Raw genomic sequence first — 15271 nt, forward strand, 5'->3', positions numbered from 1 at the left:
AAAGAAAGAAAGAAAGAAAGAAAGAAAGAAAGAAAGAAAGAAGGAAGGAAGGAAGGAAGGAAGGAAGGAAGGAAGGAAGGAAGGAAGAAAGAAAGAAAGAAAGAAAGAAAGAAAGAAAGAAAGAAAGAAAAAGGAAGGAAGGAAGGAAGGAAGAAAGAAAGAAAGAAAGAAAGAAAGAAAGAAAGAAAGAAAGAACGAACGAACCTACCAGGCAAGACAGCTCAAACCTACAACCCCAGCACTTGGGAGTGGAACCAAATAGCACTAAGTTCATGGCCAGTCAGGACCGTATCAGAGGTAACAAAGTGAAATCCTGTCTCCAAAAGCAAAAGAAAGAAACCTCCCCCAACCGCACCCCCATCTTAGGTAAATAGAAAGGCAGTCTGTACCAGCAATTATAACCACGCTGCCTACGGACACTAAACCAAGACATGCATCCAGACTGCTCTTCCACTGGTGAAAGTCTTTGCAGAAGCTTACTTTACATAGGCCCCTCTAGTCTACATTAATTTGACAAAGAATTATACTATGGCATCTATAGTTTGGTTTTGTTTTTGCTTTTTTGTTTTTTTTTAAAGGGGAGAAATTAAAACTTATTTTTACAAAAACTTTAGAAAAACATCTATGAAATAAATATAAGTTACAATAGCTTCCAACTATATTAAATGTGAACATTCATCAAACTAACTGACATATAAACTAGCCACAAAATATTAAATTCCCAAATTACTGATTTATGTTGAAAAACCTAACTCAGTAACACAAAGATAGGAACCCGTGAAACGCAGTTATAGACACTCTACCCACTGAGTTGATCTGGAAAGCTCTATACTTTGCTCATGTTTGCACAACAAGGAAAAAGAGAAACACTTCAGTCCACCACATACTGCTAATAACTAAACTAACCCAAACAACCTTCTTGTTTTCAGACTTAATCCAATAATGAGATCCATTCTGCAAAAAGGAGCCAATAAGATTTTTTTCTTTTTTGAAATACAAACCCAACCTTGCCATTCCACAATTCAAACAAAACACAAAAAAAAAAAAAAAAAATGAGGCCAGGTGTGGTAAAACATGCCATTAACCCAAGCACTTGTGCAGCAGAGGCAGGTAGATCTCTCTACAGTCAAAGCCAGCCTGATTTACAAAATGAGTATCAGGTCAGCCAGGGATACTTAACGAGACCTGCTTCAAAAACCAAACAGGCTGGAGAGAAGGCTCCCCAGTGGAAGAGTACTGGCTCCTCTTCCAGATGAACAAAGATGGGTTCGTAGGACCCACGTGGCAGCTCACAACCCATGGTAGCTCCAGGTCAAGGGATCTGACACCCTCTGTGGGCACTGCACGCACATATATGCAGGAAAAACTCATATACGTTAAATAAAAATGAATAAATCTTTAAAGAAAAGTCTTTTCCATGGTCTCAAACATGAGCACACAACACAAGATGCCCTGACTGTACCCACAGGTGTCTTCTCACTGCTGCTCACTCTGGACCTTCAAGTTAAATCTTTAGTCTTAGTAAAAAATTCTATCCACCTCTTTTCTATTGTGAGAGCTGCCTGTGCCCTAAAGAGTACTTCCAACACCGAGTCTCTCCCTGCAATACCTCAGTACCACCCAGGTCCTGAAACCTTTCCCCATGCATTACTTTAAACAAGCAATGCCCAGTACTGCTTCCTGTACTTCTGTCTCGTTCCTTATACCTGAAACACTAATTAACTGCAATAATCAGGTTGCATACCTGGCTCCTTACCCACTATTAACTCAGCATAACTATCTGAGCTATGAATCTGGCCTATTCAAAGAAGCGTACCCAACTGCTCTATGTAAAACTGCACCCACTTCTAGTCTATCTTCAGCCCAGCACTTAACAGGGACAACACAAACACTCAAACACTGCTGTAAACATGCACAGATGTCAGTGTTTATGGGAAAGCTGCTTACTGGCAAGACTGTCAAATTTAATATATGAGGTCATAGCAGCACAACTAGATATTCTATTGTACAGTATGTGACTGACCTGTCCTAATGTACCATTAATTCTTTCTGTTGGAAATACTAATCACATTTCTGTCAGTTATATGAGATTTATATTTATTACCTATTCTTTTAACAAAAATAGTTTCGACCTAGAATACTCTTCAGTATGATATAACTACATGATCTATTACAAGTGTCAAACAGCCAACAAACAGCTAAACTAGCTGTTTCAAAAGGGAACCATCACTTGTTCTAGCTAGTACACCACGGGCTCACCATTATGTTCAGTCTTTAGAGGGACTACAAAAAGAACAATAATCTCAGTTTTAAAAATAAAAAGACAGGAAAAAATATGACTCTGGCTACTTCAAAAACAAAACACTGTAATGAATGAACTGTGACTATGGAACTGGAGTCAGTCTCCTGTGAACTGGTACAAGGAAGTCTAGCTAACCTTACACGTTGGATACCTTGCAGAGCTGAACAGGAATCTGCAGTCTAGTTGTGTCCACTCAACATCATGGATCCTACACTTGTGTTTGTCACAAAGACCATTTCAGTTACACCTGAAGCAATTTTTGGCATCAGTAGTTTGAATCTTCCTTAATGTAGTTCATCTCTTTAAAATTATTGAGTCTTTGCTCTATATTAGCAACATGTGCAAAAAGTTTTATCTAAAATCACTAATAATTCACTGGCATAATTGCATAAGAGCTCATAGGAGCAATGCCCACATGAGACAGATGCCAAGGCATACCAGTTGTGCACCATGAGCTTCTGCACGGCCAGCAGGGCATTGTAGCGGACCTGCTGGTCTTCGTGGTGCATGTGGTTCATCACCAGCTGCTTTCCACCAAGCTGCTCAATAACCCTGCAAAACAGGAAAGACCGTGAAGATATCATTTCTTTCAAACTTATGCTGGTCACAAGTGAAAAGTCCAAATATCAAAGGCCCAAAGGATATCCAAAACCAAAGTAATAGCTAACTGCAGTAAGTTAGCATTAGATCTCACATCACTCTCAATGAGTTACAGACTGTGCTGGTTGAATGAGGACAGTCTGTACAGCTGATAAAACTATTTGGGAAAGATTAAGAAGTATGTCACTAGGGGAAAGACTGAAGTTTCAAAAGACTTGTGCCATTCCCAGCGTGCCCTCCCTGTGTCCAATTTGTGGTTTGGGGATGTGAGGTCTCCCCTGTTCCTGCAGTCATGCCTTCCCTACACCATCATGGCCTCTGATTTTCTGAAACAGTGAGTCCAATTAAATGCTTTCCTGTATAAGGTCATGGTGTTTTATCACAATAGACAAGCTGTCTATGCTGCAACTAGAGGCCTTAATGAGGTCTGTTGTCCGTGATGCCACCAGGAACCTATGCTGGGGTCCATCTTCCATGGTGTGGCCATGGAGACAGACATGGTCCATGTGCACACTGGAGGCCATGGTACTATATGGTCTGTGCTGCCACCTGCTGTCATGGACAAGAAAGCGTCTGCTGCAGTGGTACTGAAGGCTTCTGCAACAATATCCTCCTCTACCCCCAAAACAGTCTAGAAGACAGCCCTGACAATTTGTGATACGGAAGCTGAAGTGAAGTTCTGCACAGCTGATAGCTCCTGGCAAGGGACGAGAAAAGACTCAGTTATCTATAAGGAGCTTGCCACAGGGAGTCTGGCCATGCTCCGATGAGTATATGGAAAAAACAAATTGTACTTGGTATTTTTTTCTTAATTTTCTTTTTTTTTGGGGGGGGGTGTACAAGAGTGAAAGTGTGAACCTCGTAGGAAGGGGAAGAGAGTGTGTTTGAGGTGCATTGTGTTTGAAATTCTCAATCAATAAAAATATTATGTTAGAAAAAAATTCTGGAAAGGGAGTTGCTGCCATTTTGAACAACTACAGTGTGGAGACAAAACATATGCTTCAACTTCAAGGTGATTTTTGATAATGGATTGCTTTAAGAAAAATAAAATTAAAAGCCCCTTGCTAGCATTTAGGTTTTGAAGTTACACTAACCACTTATTTTTGTTGTGTTTGTTTGTTTCCTGAGATAGGGTTTCAGGCTGTCCTGGAACTCACTTTATAGACCAGGCTGGCCTCGAACTCACAGAGCTCTGCCTACCTCTGTGTTCCAAGTGCTGGGATTAAAGGATGCTCCGGCTACTGAACGGACGACAACACTCCCTGGGCCCCTGAGTGGAGGACTAGTTGCATGCAGCAGTCACTGCGGTGTGGATGAAGGGCTCCTAGTACTGAGACTGTCAGAAGCGTAAATATAACCAATCTACTATTTTAATTTCTTGATGTAATTTTGTAGGCTTGGAGCTAGAGACAGAAACCAGGGCTCTGCTAGGTACATGTTCTGCCACTAAACCCCACAGCCCAATGATGATCATTAAATTAGCAATTTAGGAGCAACAACTGCCTGCTATGCTTTCTATATAAATTCACATAACAGGCTACTAATTTAAAAGTGTGTCTTTAACCACAAAAGCAGCTCTGAAAATAACAAACATACAACATATTGAGGATGCCAAGAAAAAGGGACCTCTAAATCAACATGATCAAAGCTTATATGAACTCACAAGACCAAGGAAGCATGCACAGGGCCTGCATGCGTCTGCACGAGGTCCTTTGTGTACATATGATGGCTTCAGTTTAGTGTTTTTATGAGATTCCTTAATGTGTCAATGAGTAAGTCTTGTTCCTGTGCCTTCTCTTGGGCTTTCTTCCTTCTGTTTGCTTGTGCTGTCCAATTCCAACACGTTAGTTTCTGCTTTATCTTATTTTATTTTATTTTATTTTATTATTATCCTTTAGAAAGATTCCTAATGAGAGAAAAGGAGTGGATCCAGATGGGAGAAAAAGTGAGGAAGAACTGGAAGGAATGCAGGCACAAGAAACTGTTATCAGGTATATTTTGTGAAAAAATGATCAATTTTCAATAAAATGGAAAAATCTTAAGGAAAATATCAACTATAAAACAGGAGTAAATAGCACACTCCATGTTGGTGCCTGAAACAGTGAAGGCTGTTTGAAGGGTTGGGACATTAGACTGATTCCCTCCCTCTCTCCTTCCTTTTGTTTATTTCTGAATTGGGACTCTCAAAATTTCAATGTCTTTTCTGGGATTCTTTTCACTGAGCCAGCAGAAAATGCCCACTGCTTGTCTTTTATGAGTATCAAATACATGAGAAAGCATTATCTTTGGTAATGACTCCTGTCATTTTATGAGATGCCTTATCTTAGCAGTTGTGATTACCTTAATAAATTAAGCCTATCATCCAAATGTCATAATCAAATGTGAGATAGCAAAGCAATTTTCTAAGATTGCAGTGAAATGGATAGAATATAAAACATTATTCTACATTTTAAAAGATTATTTGCTAGGAAAACAATGAAGACAAGAGAGAAAAGATACAGAAGCTCCATCTGACATAAGGAAGTGATTGCTCTGTGTTGCTGAATGCAAATAGAAAGCTAGAGAACTTTCTGCTGACATTCTATACCGGGAGCATTCCATGCTTCTGCTTCTGTTCTGGGAACATACTAGTCTACTGTGTGCCTAACAAGGTACTGAAAGCTTTCAGACTACTTTGTCAAATAAACATATCCATTGTTGTCAATGTGTCTAAGTACATTTAATTGTATAACCACATCTCAACATTTTGAAATTCAAATTATATTATTATACATCTATAACTTTTCCTTACAGACCCTGTACTTTACTTTTAAGTTTTATAACTAGTCAGTAACAACCTCTAATTCATTTCTATGATTATGAGTAGTAGGGAAAAACAATGTTCATAAAATGGCTATAGAATTAACTTTTGCAAACAAAGGAAACTTTTAATGAGAAATTTCTAATACTCTCTACTGACAACCACATAGAAGTATTACTGCAAGTGTATTTATATTTTTATAGAGCTCAGTTTTAACTGAGTTTGTTTACTTCATTAGTTTCTCTACCAATCTACTCTAACTTGGAAAAGAACTTTGAATTGCTTCAACAAATCAAAAGAAAACATAGGTTTGTCTTTCTTTTTTACCGTTTGCCCCGAGGATAATGCCGAACATATTCTCCAACATCATGAGCAGCAACAGCTAAGACTTGTGGATCATCTGATACCTCCAAAAGTTTTGTCAAGATTCTGAAATAAAATGTAATCCAGAAATATCAAGCTGTGTATTTTTCTACAGAGTACAATATAACACAGGTATACTACTGATATCTCACTCAAAGCAGATTCTAGGATTTCACCATAATGTCTATATTAGCACTTTTCAAACCTTTGTATGTGTACACAGGCTACCCAGAGCTTATAAGCAAAACCATTTACATCTAAGTCACCAAACATAACATGGACTAGACAAGTCACAGGCCTAGGGGAAGAAAACCTACTACTATTTTTAACTCTGCTAAGGGAGCATGACAATAAAATCATTCCTAATAACATACTGCTATACTCATAAATCAATGCCTTGCTCAACTCACATCAGAGAAGTTTCTTGTAGCGATAGACAGAAATTAATACAGAGAACCACAACTGGACAGTGTGCAGAGATTGAGAGCTTTTGGAGCATTCAGTCCTAAGTGGGATCTCTTTAACAAACCCCTCCCCTCAAGACTCAGGAATCTATGAGGAAGAAGAGATGGAAAGATGGAAAGAAACAGGTGATATAACTACAAGGAAAACTGTGTCCTCCAGACACAGCAGGACTGAAAGACTGTAGTAACTTAAGACCCGCACAGGTATGAGCCAGATAAGGTACCAGCAATGAAAGGTGAGTGCAGACAAGGAGTTCCACCCCTAACCAAGAAGCTAACTGCAACTGTTACCTCCTGGCAAAGGGAAAATCAGTTTTCTCCCCAACATGTTCTAGGTCAAGATCTTTATCACAGTAATAGAACCTAAGACACAGAGAGAGAGACAGACAGACAGACAGACAGACAGACAGATAGAGACAGGCAGAGAGACAGAGAAATTTTTAAAGTCTCATTTTTTTAAAAAGATGCTCAGGGGCTGGAGAGATGGCTCAGCGGTTAAGAGCACCGCCTGCTCTTCCAAAGGTCCTGAGTTCAATTCCCAGCAACCACATGGTGGCTCACAACCATCTGTAATAAGGTCTGGTGCCCTCTTCTGGCCTGCAGGCATACAAGCAGATAGAATACTGTATAAATAATAAATAAATAAATATTTTAAAAAAAAGATGCTCAGGTGTCATTTAAAGGAGGGCTCAAGAAATGACTAGATGGGAGAGATGATCCTCCCTCCCCAGGGAAGAGCACACCAATTGGTTGTTCAATGTCAGTCAGCTCTGAAAACAAACATGCAAGTAACATGATAAAGACTGAACAGGTTATACTTAGAAATATATATCTATATACTTATATGCATGCATAACAATTAGTTTAAAAGAGGCCATGAATTTGAAGGAGTATATGGGAGGATTTGGAGGGGGGAGTAGAGATATGTACTCATATCACAATCTCAAAAAAATAAAATAACTTTTTTTTAAAAAGAGACGAATCAGTGGTTAAGAGGATTTACTGTTTTTGCAGAGGGCTGGGGTTTGGTTCCCAGCACCCACCTACACAATGGCTCACAAATAACTCTAGTTTCATCTGACACCTAACCTCCACAGGTTCCTGCATGCACATGGTTACACAAGCATACAATCAGGCACATAAACATACAAATAAAATGAATAAATATTTTAAAAAATAAAATATTTAATAGGAAACAAAACCATTTAGTTTTTTGATCACATATAAACCACTTGTTCACAAAATATAAGCCTTCTAAAAATGTTTACTAGGAAATTGTTATTACACTATCTTTGTTTATGTTATATACACTAAAATAAATGTTTACTTGTAATAAAACTCATAAGTTTGCTAAAATTTTGTATGACTCTGCACTAGGTATGGTACCAACCCTATAATCCTAGCACTTGGAGGGAGAAGCCAAGATTAGGAATCCAAGAACTGTACACCAGCCTTTTTAAAAACAAATAGCCCAAACATGTCCAAACCTATAAACACTGTTTCGTTTCTAGATGGCATTTGTCTGACATTTCCTAATATTGAAACTGCAAGTCTCCCCACAGCTCTTCTTCTGCTACCATCTCAACCTGTCAACTCCCTGAAATCTCTAAATGGCAGGAAGCAAAAATGAGGACACTGTCAACCAGAGGATCATTAAGTAGTAATTCACACCTTCTATCTTCTGGATTAACTGAAACTGAGATTCCAAAATCACCAAGAAAAAAAAAGAATGAGGATCTATTACAAATGCTCATTTTCTTACTGATATAAATACATTCTTCACAACCCATTTATGATTAAATGAGACTCAGAAGTAATTGCTTCATAACACATGTTTAAAATTACAAATTATTATCTGCTGTCTGCCTCCATATATTACACAAAACAGACCTTGACAAAAACTCCTTCAATGGAGGCACATGAAAATCTAGAAAATGACAAAATATACACTCAGTTTTCCAAATATTTATATTTTGAATACTCCAAATTGTCCATGTTCTTTTTTAATTATTTTATTTTCATTTTATGTGTTTTGCCTCCATATATTCAGCACCTTGTGCATACAGTGACTGTGGAGGCAACAAGAGGACCTCAGAACCCCGGAACTAGACAGTTGCTGGCTGCTAACTAAAAGGAAGACTCCATGATACTGCTTCCATGAAGTCATCATCAATGATGGGGTGGGAATTCGCAGTAATGTAGCTGTTTCAGAGTCACCCACACTCCTGGAAGCCACCTCTAACCCATGTCCTGTAAGTCACCTGAAAAAACTCATCAGTTCACTAAGCTAGACTTCAGTAAACTGTACTGTCCCCTGTAACTGGAGCCCTATTTGAGGTAAATAGATGTTTGTTTGTGTCTCACCAGGAAAAGTCAGCACAACAACTCTGCACTCAACACAGAGTGTAATAAAAACTAAAGGTGAGTTTGGGAGGAGTCATATGTGTACTGTGAAAGCAGAGAAAATAAGCATTGTAACTACTTACCCTTCCCTGAGACAAAGGTTCACTGACCATAATGAACATACCACATTAATGTAAAATAGGAAATTAGCTGAATAAAGTAGCGTAGACCTGTATCCTAGCATTTGTGAGGCTAAAAGAGGCTCTCAAGTACACATTTAGTCATCTTATCATGACAAGGACAGAGCTGCAGAACCCAAAGGCAAATACTATTTTTATTTTTTTAATTTTGTGTGCATACATGCACAGAGGCTAGAGAAGAACATGGGTGTCTTTATCACTCAGTCTCTCAATGAAGGTGAAAGTTGCCAGTTTCTCTAGTTAGGTTAGCTGGAGGAAGTCCTGGGGAGCCTCCTGTCTCTGTCCACCTTCCCACCCTATCATACCACACTGAAGTTACAGGTCCATGAGACCACACCCAGCTTTTTATGTAAGTGCTAGGTGGTATGGGAGGTCCTTTTGTATATGTGTTGCTTTTATTGGTTAATGAATAAAGAATCTACCTTGGCCTGTGATAGGGCAGGGAAGAGCTAGCAGGGAAAACTAAACTGAATACTGGGACAAAGAAGGCCAAGTCAAAGAGACACCATAAAGCCACCGAAGGAAAAAGACACGAGCACCAGCCGGAAGCTTGTAGGTAGGCCACAAGCCTCGTGGTAAAATATAAAATAATGGAAATGGGTTAATTCTAGATGTAAGAGCTAGCTAGCAATATGCTTAAATTATTGGTCAAACAGTGATTTAAACAATATAGTTTCTGAGTGATTATTTAGGGGCTGAGCAGCCAGGAACAAAAAAAAGCAACCTCCTACAACAGCTAGGGATCCTGATGATTGTGCAGCAAGCATCACTCTCATCTACTGAGCCACATCTCCAACCTAGGAAGTACTATTTTCAATTAGATGTCATATAAAGAAGGATAGAGTGAATTTTGACTCCAGCTTCACAACCACAATTCAACTTCTGATAAGACTAGAGATCTAAATATAAGGTTAAACAACAAAGCCTCTATAAACAGAATAAGAAGATAGCTTCATTGTGTAGATAGCATTTAACAGATTATTTCAATGTTGAAACTGTTACATACTTGCGATTTATTAATTGCCACAACTGACTTGGAAACACTATTTAGTAAGGCTCTTCCAAAACAGAAAGGAAGGACAGGCAGGCAAAGATCAATAATACACACCTGTAATACCAGCATGTTGGGGGCGGGTTGAGTCTGGAGGAGTGCCAGGAGTTCCAGGTCAAGCCTGGGCTACAAAGGGAGTCTCCACATCAAAAAGAAAAGCGGGAGGAGAAGGAGGTGAAAGAAAATGAAGAAAAGAAAGAGAAAATCTTAATGGAAAAGATGGAATACAGTGAGTACGGCACTTGCCCAGTAAGTCTAGGCCTAGGTTCAATCTCAGTACCACAGAAAAAGGTCAAAATAAAAAATACAAGGATATTCTGTGCCCTTGATAGGCAAAATCTTAACCAACACATAGACAAGCACTAGCCAGATGTGTAGATCGAGTCTCTTAAAGTTAAAAGCTTGTGTTTACCAAGGACACCGATAAAGAGTAAAATGGAATGAAACAAAATGAGAATATTCTAAATGTATACATGGCAAACAATCATGTTCAAAATATCAAATTCTTATAAAATTAAAAAAAAACTCATCAAATTGGGCATGTATTTCTCCAAGAGAAGATGATACCTAGCTGATCAAAAGCCTATAGGCATTTTCAACACATAATTCAGCAAGAAAATATAAACTAAAACCACAGAAGTCCTAATTCTTAGGGAACAACAAAGCCAAATGTTGATGAGGATCTGAATAACTAAAGAGCACAGCATGTGATCCCAACTTACTTCAAGAGTTCATAGTTCTTCTCATTCAACCTCACAGCATTCTCTCTCCAGAATTTCTCAGACTTGTGTACAGGACTCCATTCCAACCTTCCAGATTTAAGCTCTGAACTGTATTCATCAAATGAGCTATAAAATCATAGGAATAAATTCCAGTTATAAGAATCTGAGAGGTATCCCAAAATTAAGCAAATTAAAATATGACTTAATTTCAAAGACTGAAGCCAGTCTTGATGACACACACTTCTAATCCCAGTACTTGGAAAGCAAGAGACAGATTTCTTTTAGTTCAAGGCCAACCTGATCTACATATCCAGTTCTAGGACAACAAAGACTACATAGTGAGACTGTCTCAAAAAAAAAATGACTAAAATAACAACTATAAAGAATGACTGCCCTCTATGATTAACCACTACTGTAAGTTTAAACAGTTTAATCTCTAACAAATCATAAGAACTAAAATCCTACCATGCCAAAATTGAAGTATGAAATATTAAAATCATTATTTGTTCCCAAAATCTTTACTCCAAATAAATATATGACTATGTATTCATGGGAAAAAATTATAATCTCTACTATGATAATCAAAGGAGTGTATTTGCCAGGTCAGTAGATATATTATTGTGAACATAAGTAAAAAGTAGAGACTATTAAAATAAAATAATATAACCTACTATATCACAAAAACAAAAATCATGTGTATCCATATAAATTTTAAGTATGACTACTAATAATATAGATATGATCTGTTGAAATAATCTCTTTCAAAATTAAGAGCAAAAAAATCTGTATACAGTAACAAACTCAATATATTAGAATTCAAAAATCAATAGGATATGTACAGTAAACTGGTTGTTTTAAATGTGGTTTTAGTTACTGTGAATTGATCTGTCAACTTGAGATCGAGAATAAACTGAGACATACCTCTGGGCACAACTGTGGGGCTTATCTTGATTGGGTTAATTGAAGTTTGTGGTTTGAACATGAATTGGCCCAGGGAGGCTCATCTTTTAAAACTTGGTCCCTAGATGATGGTGCTGTTTGAGATGACTGTGGAATGTTTAGGAGGTGGTGTGTCTTGTTGGAAGTGGGTCCTGCGGCTTTTCACATTCAGTTTCTTGTTCCCTCTCTGCTTTCTGAGGGCAGATGCAATGTAAGCGGCCAGATTCCTGCTGCTGCCACCACACCTCCTCTATCTGTTACCATTATTTCTCATTATAGACTACATTCCTTGAGAGCTGGACGCTAACTAACATAAATACTTTCTCCCTTAAGTTGGTACAGTCGGGGTATTTTATTATTTTATCACAGTAACAAGAAGCAATGACGACAAGGTACAAAGACTTGCCCGTTTTCAACGTCTCTAATCTCTCGGCTGGGATCCTGGATTGAACCTGAGCACAAGCACTCATCTTCCCTATTTCCTGACTGCAGGTGCAATATGACAGCTGTCACAACTCCTGCCACCATGCCCTCCCACCCCAGAATAGAACGCATACACTCTGGAACACAAACATAAACCTTTCTCTCCTCAGGGAACTTTATCACTTTATCACAGGCGCTGATGGACCAGCCTGACTACATCTTAACAGAAAGGTCAGAAGAAGTTCCTTTCTGTTTGCTCCAAGATTCAGGCTGACCATACTTTACTCTTTCTAGAAGTTGACATGTTCCCCACCCTACAGAGTTTGATTCACACCTTGAACGCACCTTGATAAGATTTTCTGCCAAATAATTCTGAAATGTCCAGACAAGTTCCTATGTAACCAAAATCCCCCAGCTCTTGAAAACCCCCTAGCCTTCTTGGTTGGTTGGTTGGTTTGTTTGTTCTGTTTGTTGTTGTGTTATATAAGCCACACTTTTTCCTATGTCCAGAGCTATTTTTTCAAATCCTGCTTTAGGGAAATAACTGTGTCTGACAGAAAACAAAGCTTGCTTCATTTGACCAAAGAATTTGGTCTTTAATCTCATTTGGTCGGATTAACACTTTAATTCAGTGATTAACAGAATGTGAAAAATAACTAACAGAACAACTAAACATACAGTATCAATACATGCTTGAACTTACTTTCAAATACAGCTTTAATAGATACAACCATTAATGTTGACATTATCAGAATATAGCAGGTAAGTTGACCAGAATGCCTGTTATATACTTACTTACTTAATATAGACAAGTGAGTATAAGTAAAGTAGCATTTTTCATATTCATCCTAACATAATAATAAAAATGGATATAAGCCAGCTATATTCACCACCCAGCTAGTGTTATGTAAAGAAAATGGTGGGAATCTCTCCAAATAAGGACAACCAAATGTTCGAACCTATGGTTAATGATGTAGAATCTTTCAGTAGAAAACACAGCATATTGTAGAAAAATATGATTTTAATACTTTACAATCAATTTAAATTTACTTTAAAAGTTATATAACCCACTGTGCACATCTCTAGATCTAGCTACTCAGAAGACTAAGGCAGGATCCCTTCTTTCCAAGGTCAAACGAACCTCAAAGATTCAATACGTAGCAATTTTTAAAAGAATAGTGAGGACAGGCATGATGTACACATCTTTAATCTCAGCAGAGGTGGGAAGATCTGTGAGCTTGAGGCCAGTCTGAAATACACAGTGAGTTCCAGGACAGCCAGGGATACATGAGACCCTATCTCAAATAATGATGATAATTATGATGATAACACACCTAAGGTCCTGGACACTCTCACCAAGTTTTTCCAAAAGAAATTTGATGTCTTCACTGATATCTTCATCATCATACTTCTGCTGTTCCAAATTCTCCAACTGTTTCAGGACTTTGCACTGAATCATAGCCAAAGCATATTCTTGGCGAGTTTCTCTTTCAGTTGATTTTTCTAAGAAATTCTGGGTTGGGACAGAGACATTGATAAAGTATATGATGTTTGCAGACATGCACACCTCTTTACATCTTCCTTCTGTTTCTCATTTAACCAATACTTTTTAGAGGTCACTCTATCTAGAATCCTTCTTTCCTGAATTCTTATCAGAAGCCAATTTCTGAGTATGAAATACCTCTAGTTTAAATTTGAAACGTCTTCCAAAGGTCAGTATTATAAAAGTTTAGCTGCTAGCCTACAGTGTTTTCGTGACATAGTAGAACTTTTAAGAAATGCAAGAAGTCAGATTAGTCACTGTATCCACTACCCCTGAGTTCCCATGTCCTCCTCCAGGTCGACTCTAGTCAGTCCCCCTTGACCTCCCCAAATGTGCCTTTTCTTCAACCAGCTAGCTCTACCCGAGTCTAACAACCTGTGTACCAGCTAGTCTCATGTCCCCAGCCTGTACCACAGCAACCAGTAGGCTTCCACCAGGCTGCACCCTACTTGTACCCACCCACAGATCCCTTCTGCGTTGCCTCCAACCATCACACTCAGTAGTCAGATTCCTCATTCCTCCTCCCTTGCCTGCATAGCACAGGAGCTCTAGGCTTCAGCCAGGATCCTCCCTGCCTATCCCACAAGCCACGGGATACCATACCATACCCGATATGTCTATTCCGCAAGATCTACCTCTCCACATTCCAAGCTTGGAACAGGAAGCACATGCCTATACCAGCCCCGTATCCTCATGTCACCTAACTTCACCCCACCCAATTCATTTCTAACCTCCAGACACAATTCATCAGAATCTCTCTTCTGTCCCAACCCGCTTTGCACATAAGAGATTCAGAACTAATGAAAGAGGTCCACATGCACAGTCAACTCTAAAACTATCAACAATATGTATTAAAAAATTCAATAGACAGAATATCTGTCAAGTTCCTGATCTCTCCACGCTCATTTTGCTTTCTATAAACATCCACTGCTGGCGTGGAGGCAGACCACTTTCAGAAGCACTAATCAAAGGACTCATCCCAAAATGAAAATGCCTTAAGTCTTTCCTTGACCTCTTTCACACTGGTGCCTTAATAAGCAAGCCAAAAATTTCATGAGAGAGACACTGGGAGAGTTTCTGGGGGGGGGGGGGGGGGGGAGGGAGAGAGAGAGAGGGGGGGGGGGGGAAGGGGATAGACCTGAGAATTTTTATGTAAAAATTTGGTAATCTGTTATGCTTTCCTGATGAAAATCATAAAAAATATAATTTGCTTTATAATCTAACATAAAATGCAGGCTCTTGTCTAAGTAAATCCAAAGTGGGATAAAACAAGAGACAGAAAAACTCTAGACAGCAAAGCTGACAGCATATGCTTTAGTCACTGTCTTCAAACATGCTAATTAACTTTAGGAACTGAAAATTAAAAATGCAATTATAAAGCTGGGCGGTGGTGGTGCACACCTTGAATCCCAGCACTCAGAAGGCAGAGGCAGGCAGATCTCTGTGGGTTTGAGGCCAGCCTGGTCTACAAGAGCTAGTTCCAGGACAGGAAGCAAAAAGCTACGGAGAAACCCTGTCTCG

The 15271-nt window shown here is 38.8% G+C and overlaps 1 protein-coding gene across 3 annotated transcripts in view; it reads right to left on the reverse strand.

The window, feature by feature from the left end:
• Atp6v1h (ATPase H+ transporting V1 subunit H) overlaps positions 1–15271 on the reverse strand; it is a 61768-nt gene that overhangs the window by 16250 nt on the left and 30247 nt on the right. For all 3 annotated transcript variants that reach the window (XM_005362247.3, XM_005362248.3, XM_013351916.2), the window contains 4 exons: positions 13542–13720; positions 10846–10971; positions 6030–6131; positions 2741–2854 (listed from right to left, as the gene is read on the reverse strand). In XM_005362247.3, coding sequence (XP_005362304.1) covers positions 2741–2854; positions 6030–6131; positions 10846–10971; positions 13542–13720 — 521 coding nt within the window. The remainder of the gene's footprint in view (positions 1–2740; positions 2855–6029; positions 6132–10845; positions 10972–13541; positions 13721–15271) is intronic.

This window comes from Microtus ochrogaster, linkage group LG5 (assembly GCF_000317375.1).
Source record: "Microtus ochrogaster isolate Prairie Vole_2 linkage group LG5, MicOch1.0, whole genome shotgun sequence".
Lineage (NCBI taxonomy): Eukaryota > Metazoa > Chordata > Mammalia > Rodentia > Cricetidae > Microtus > Microtus ochrogaster.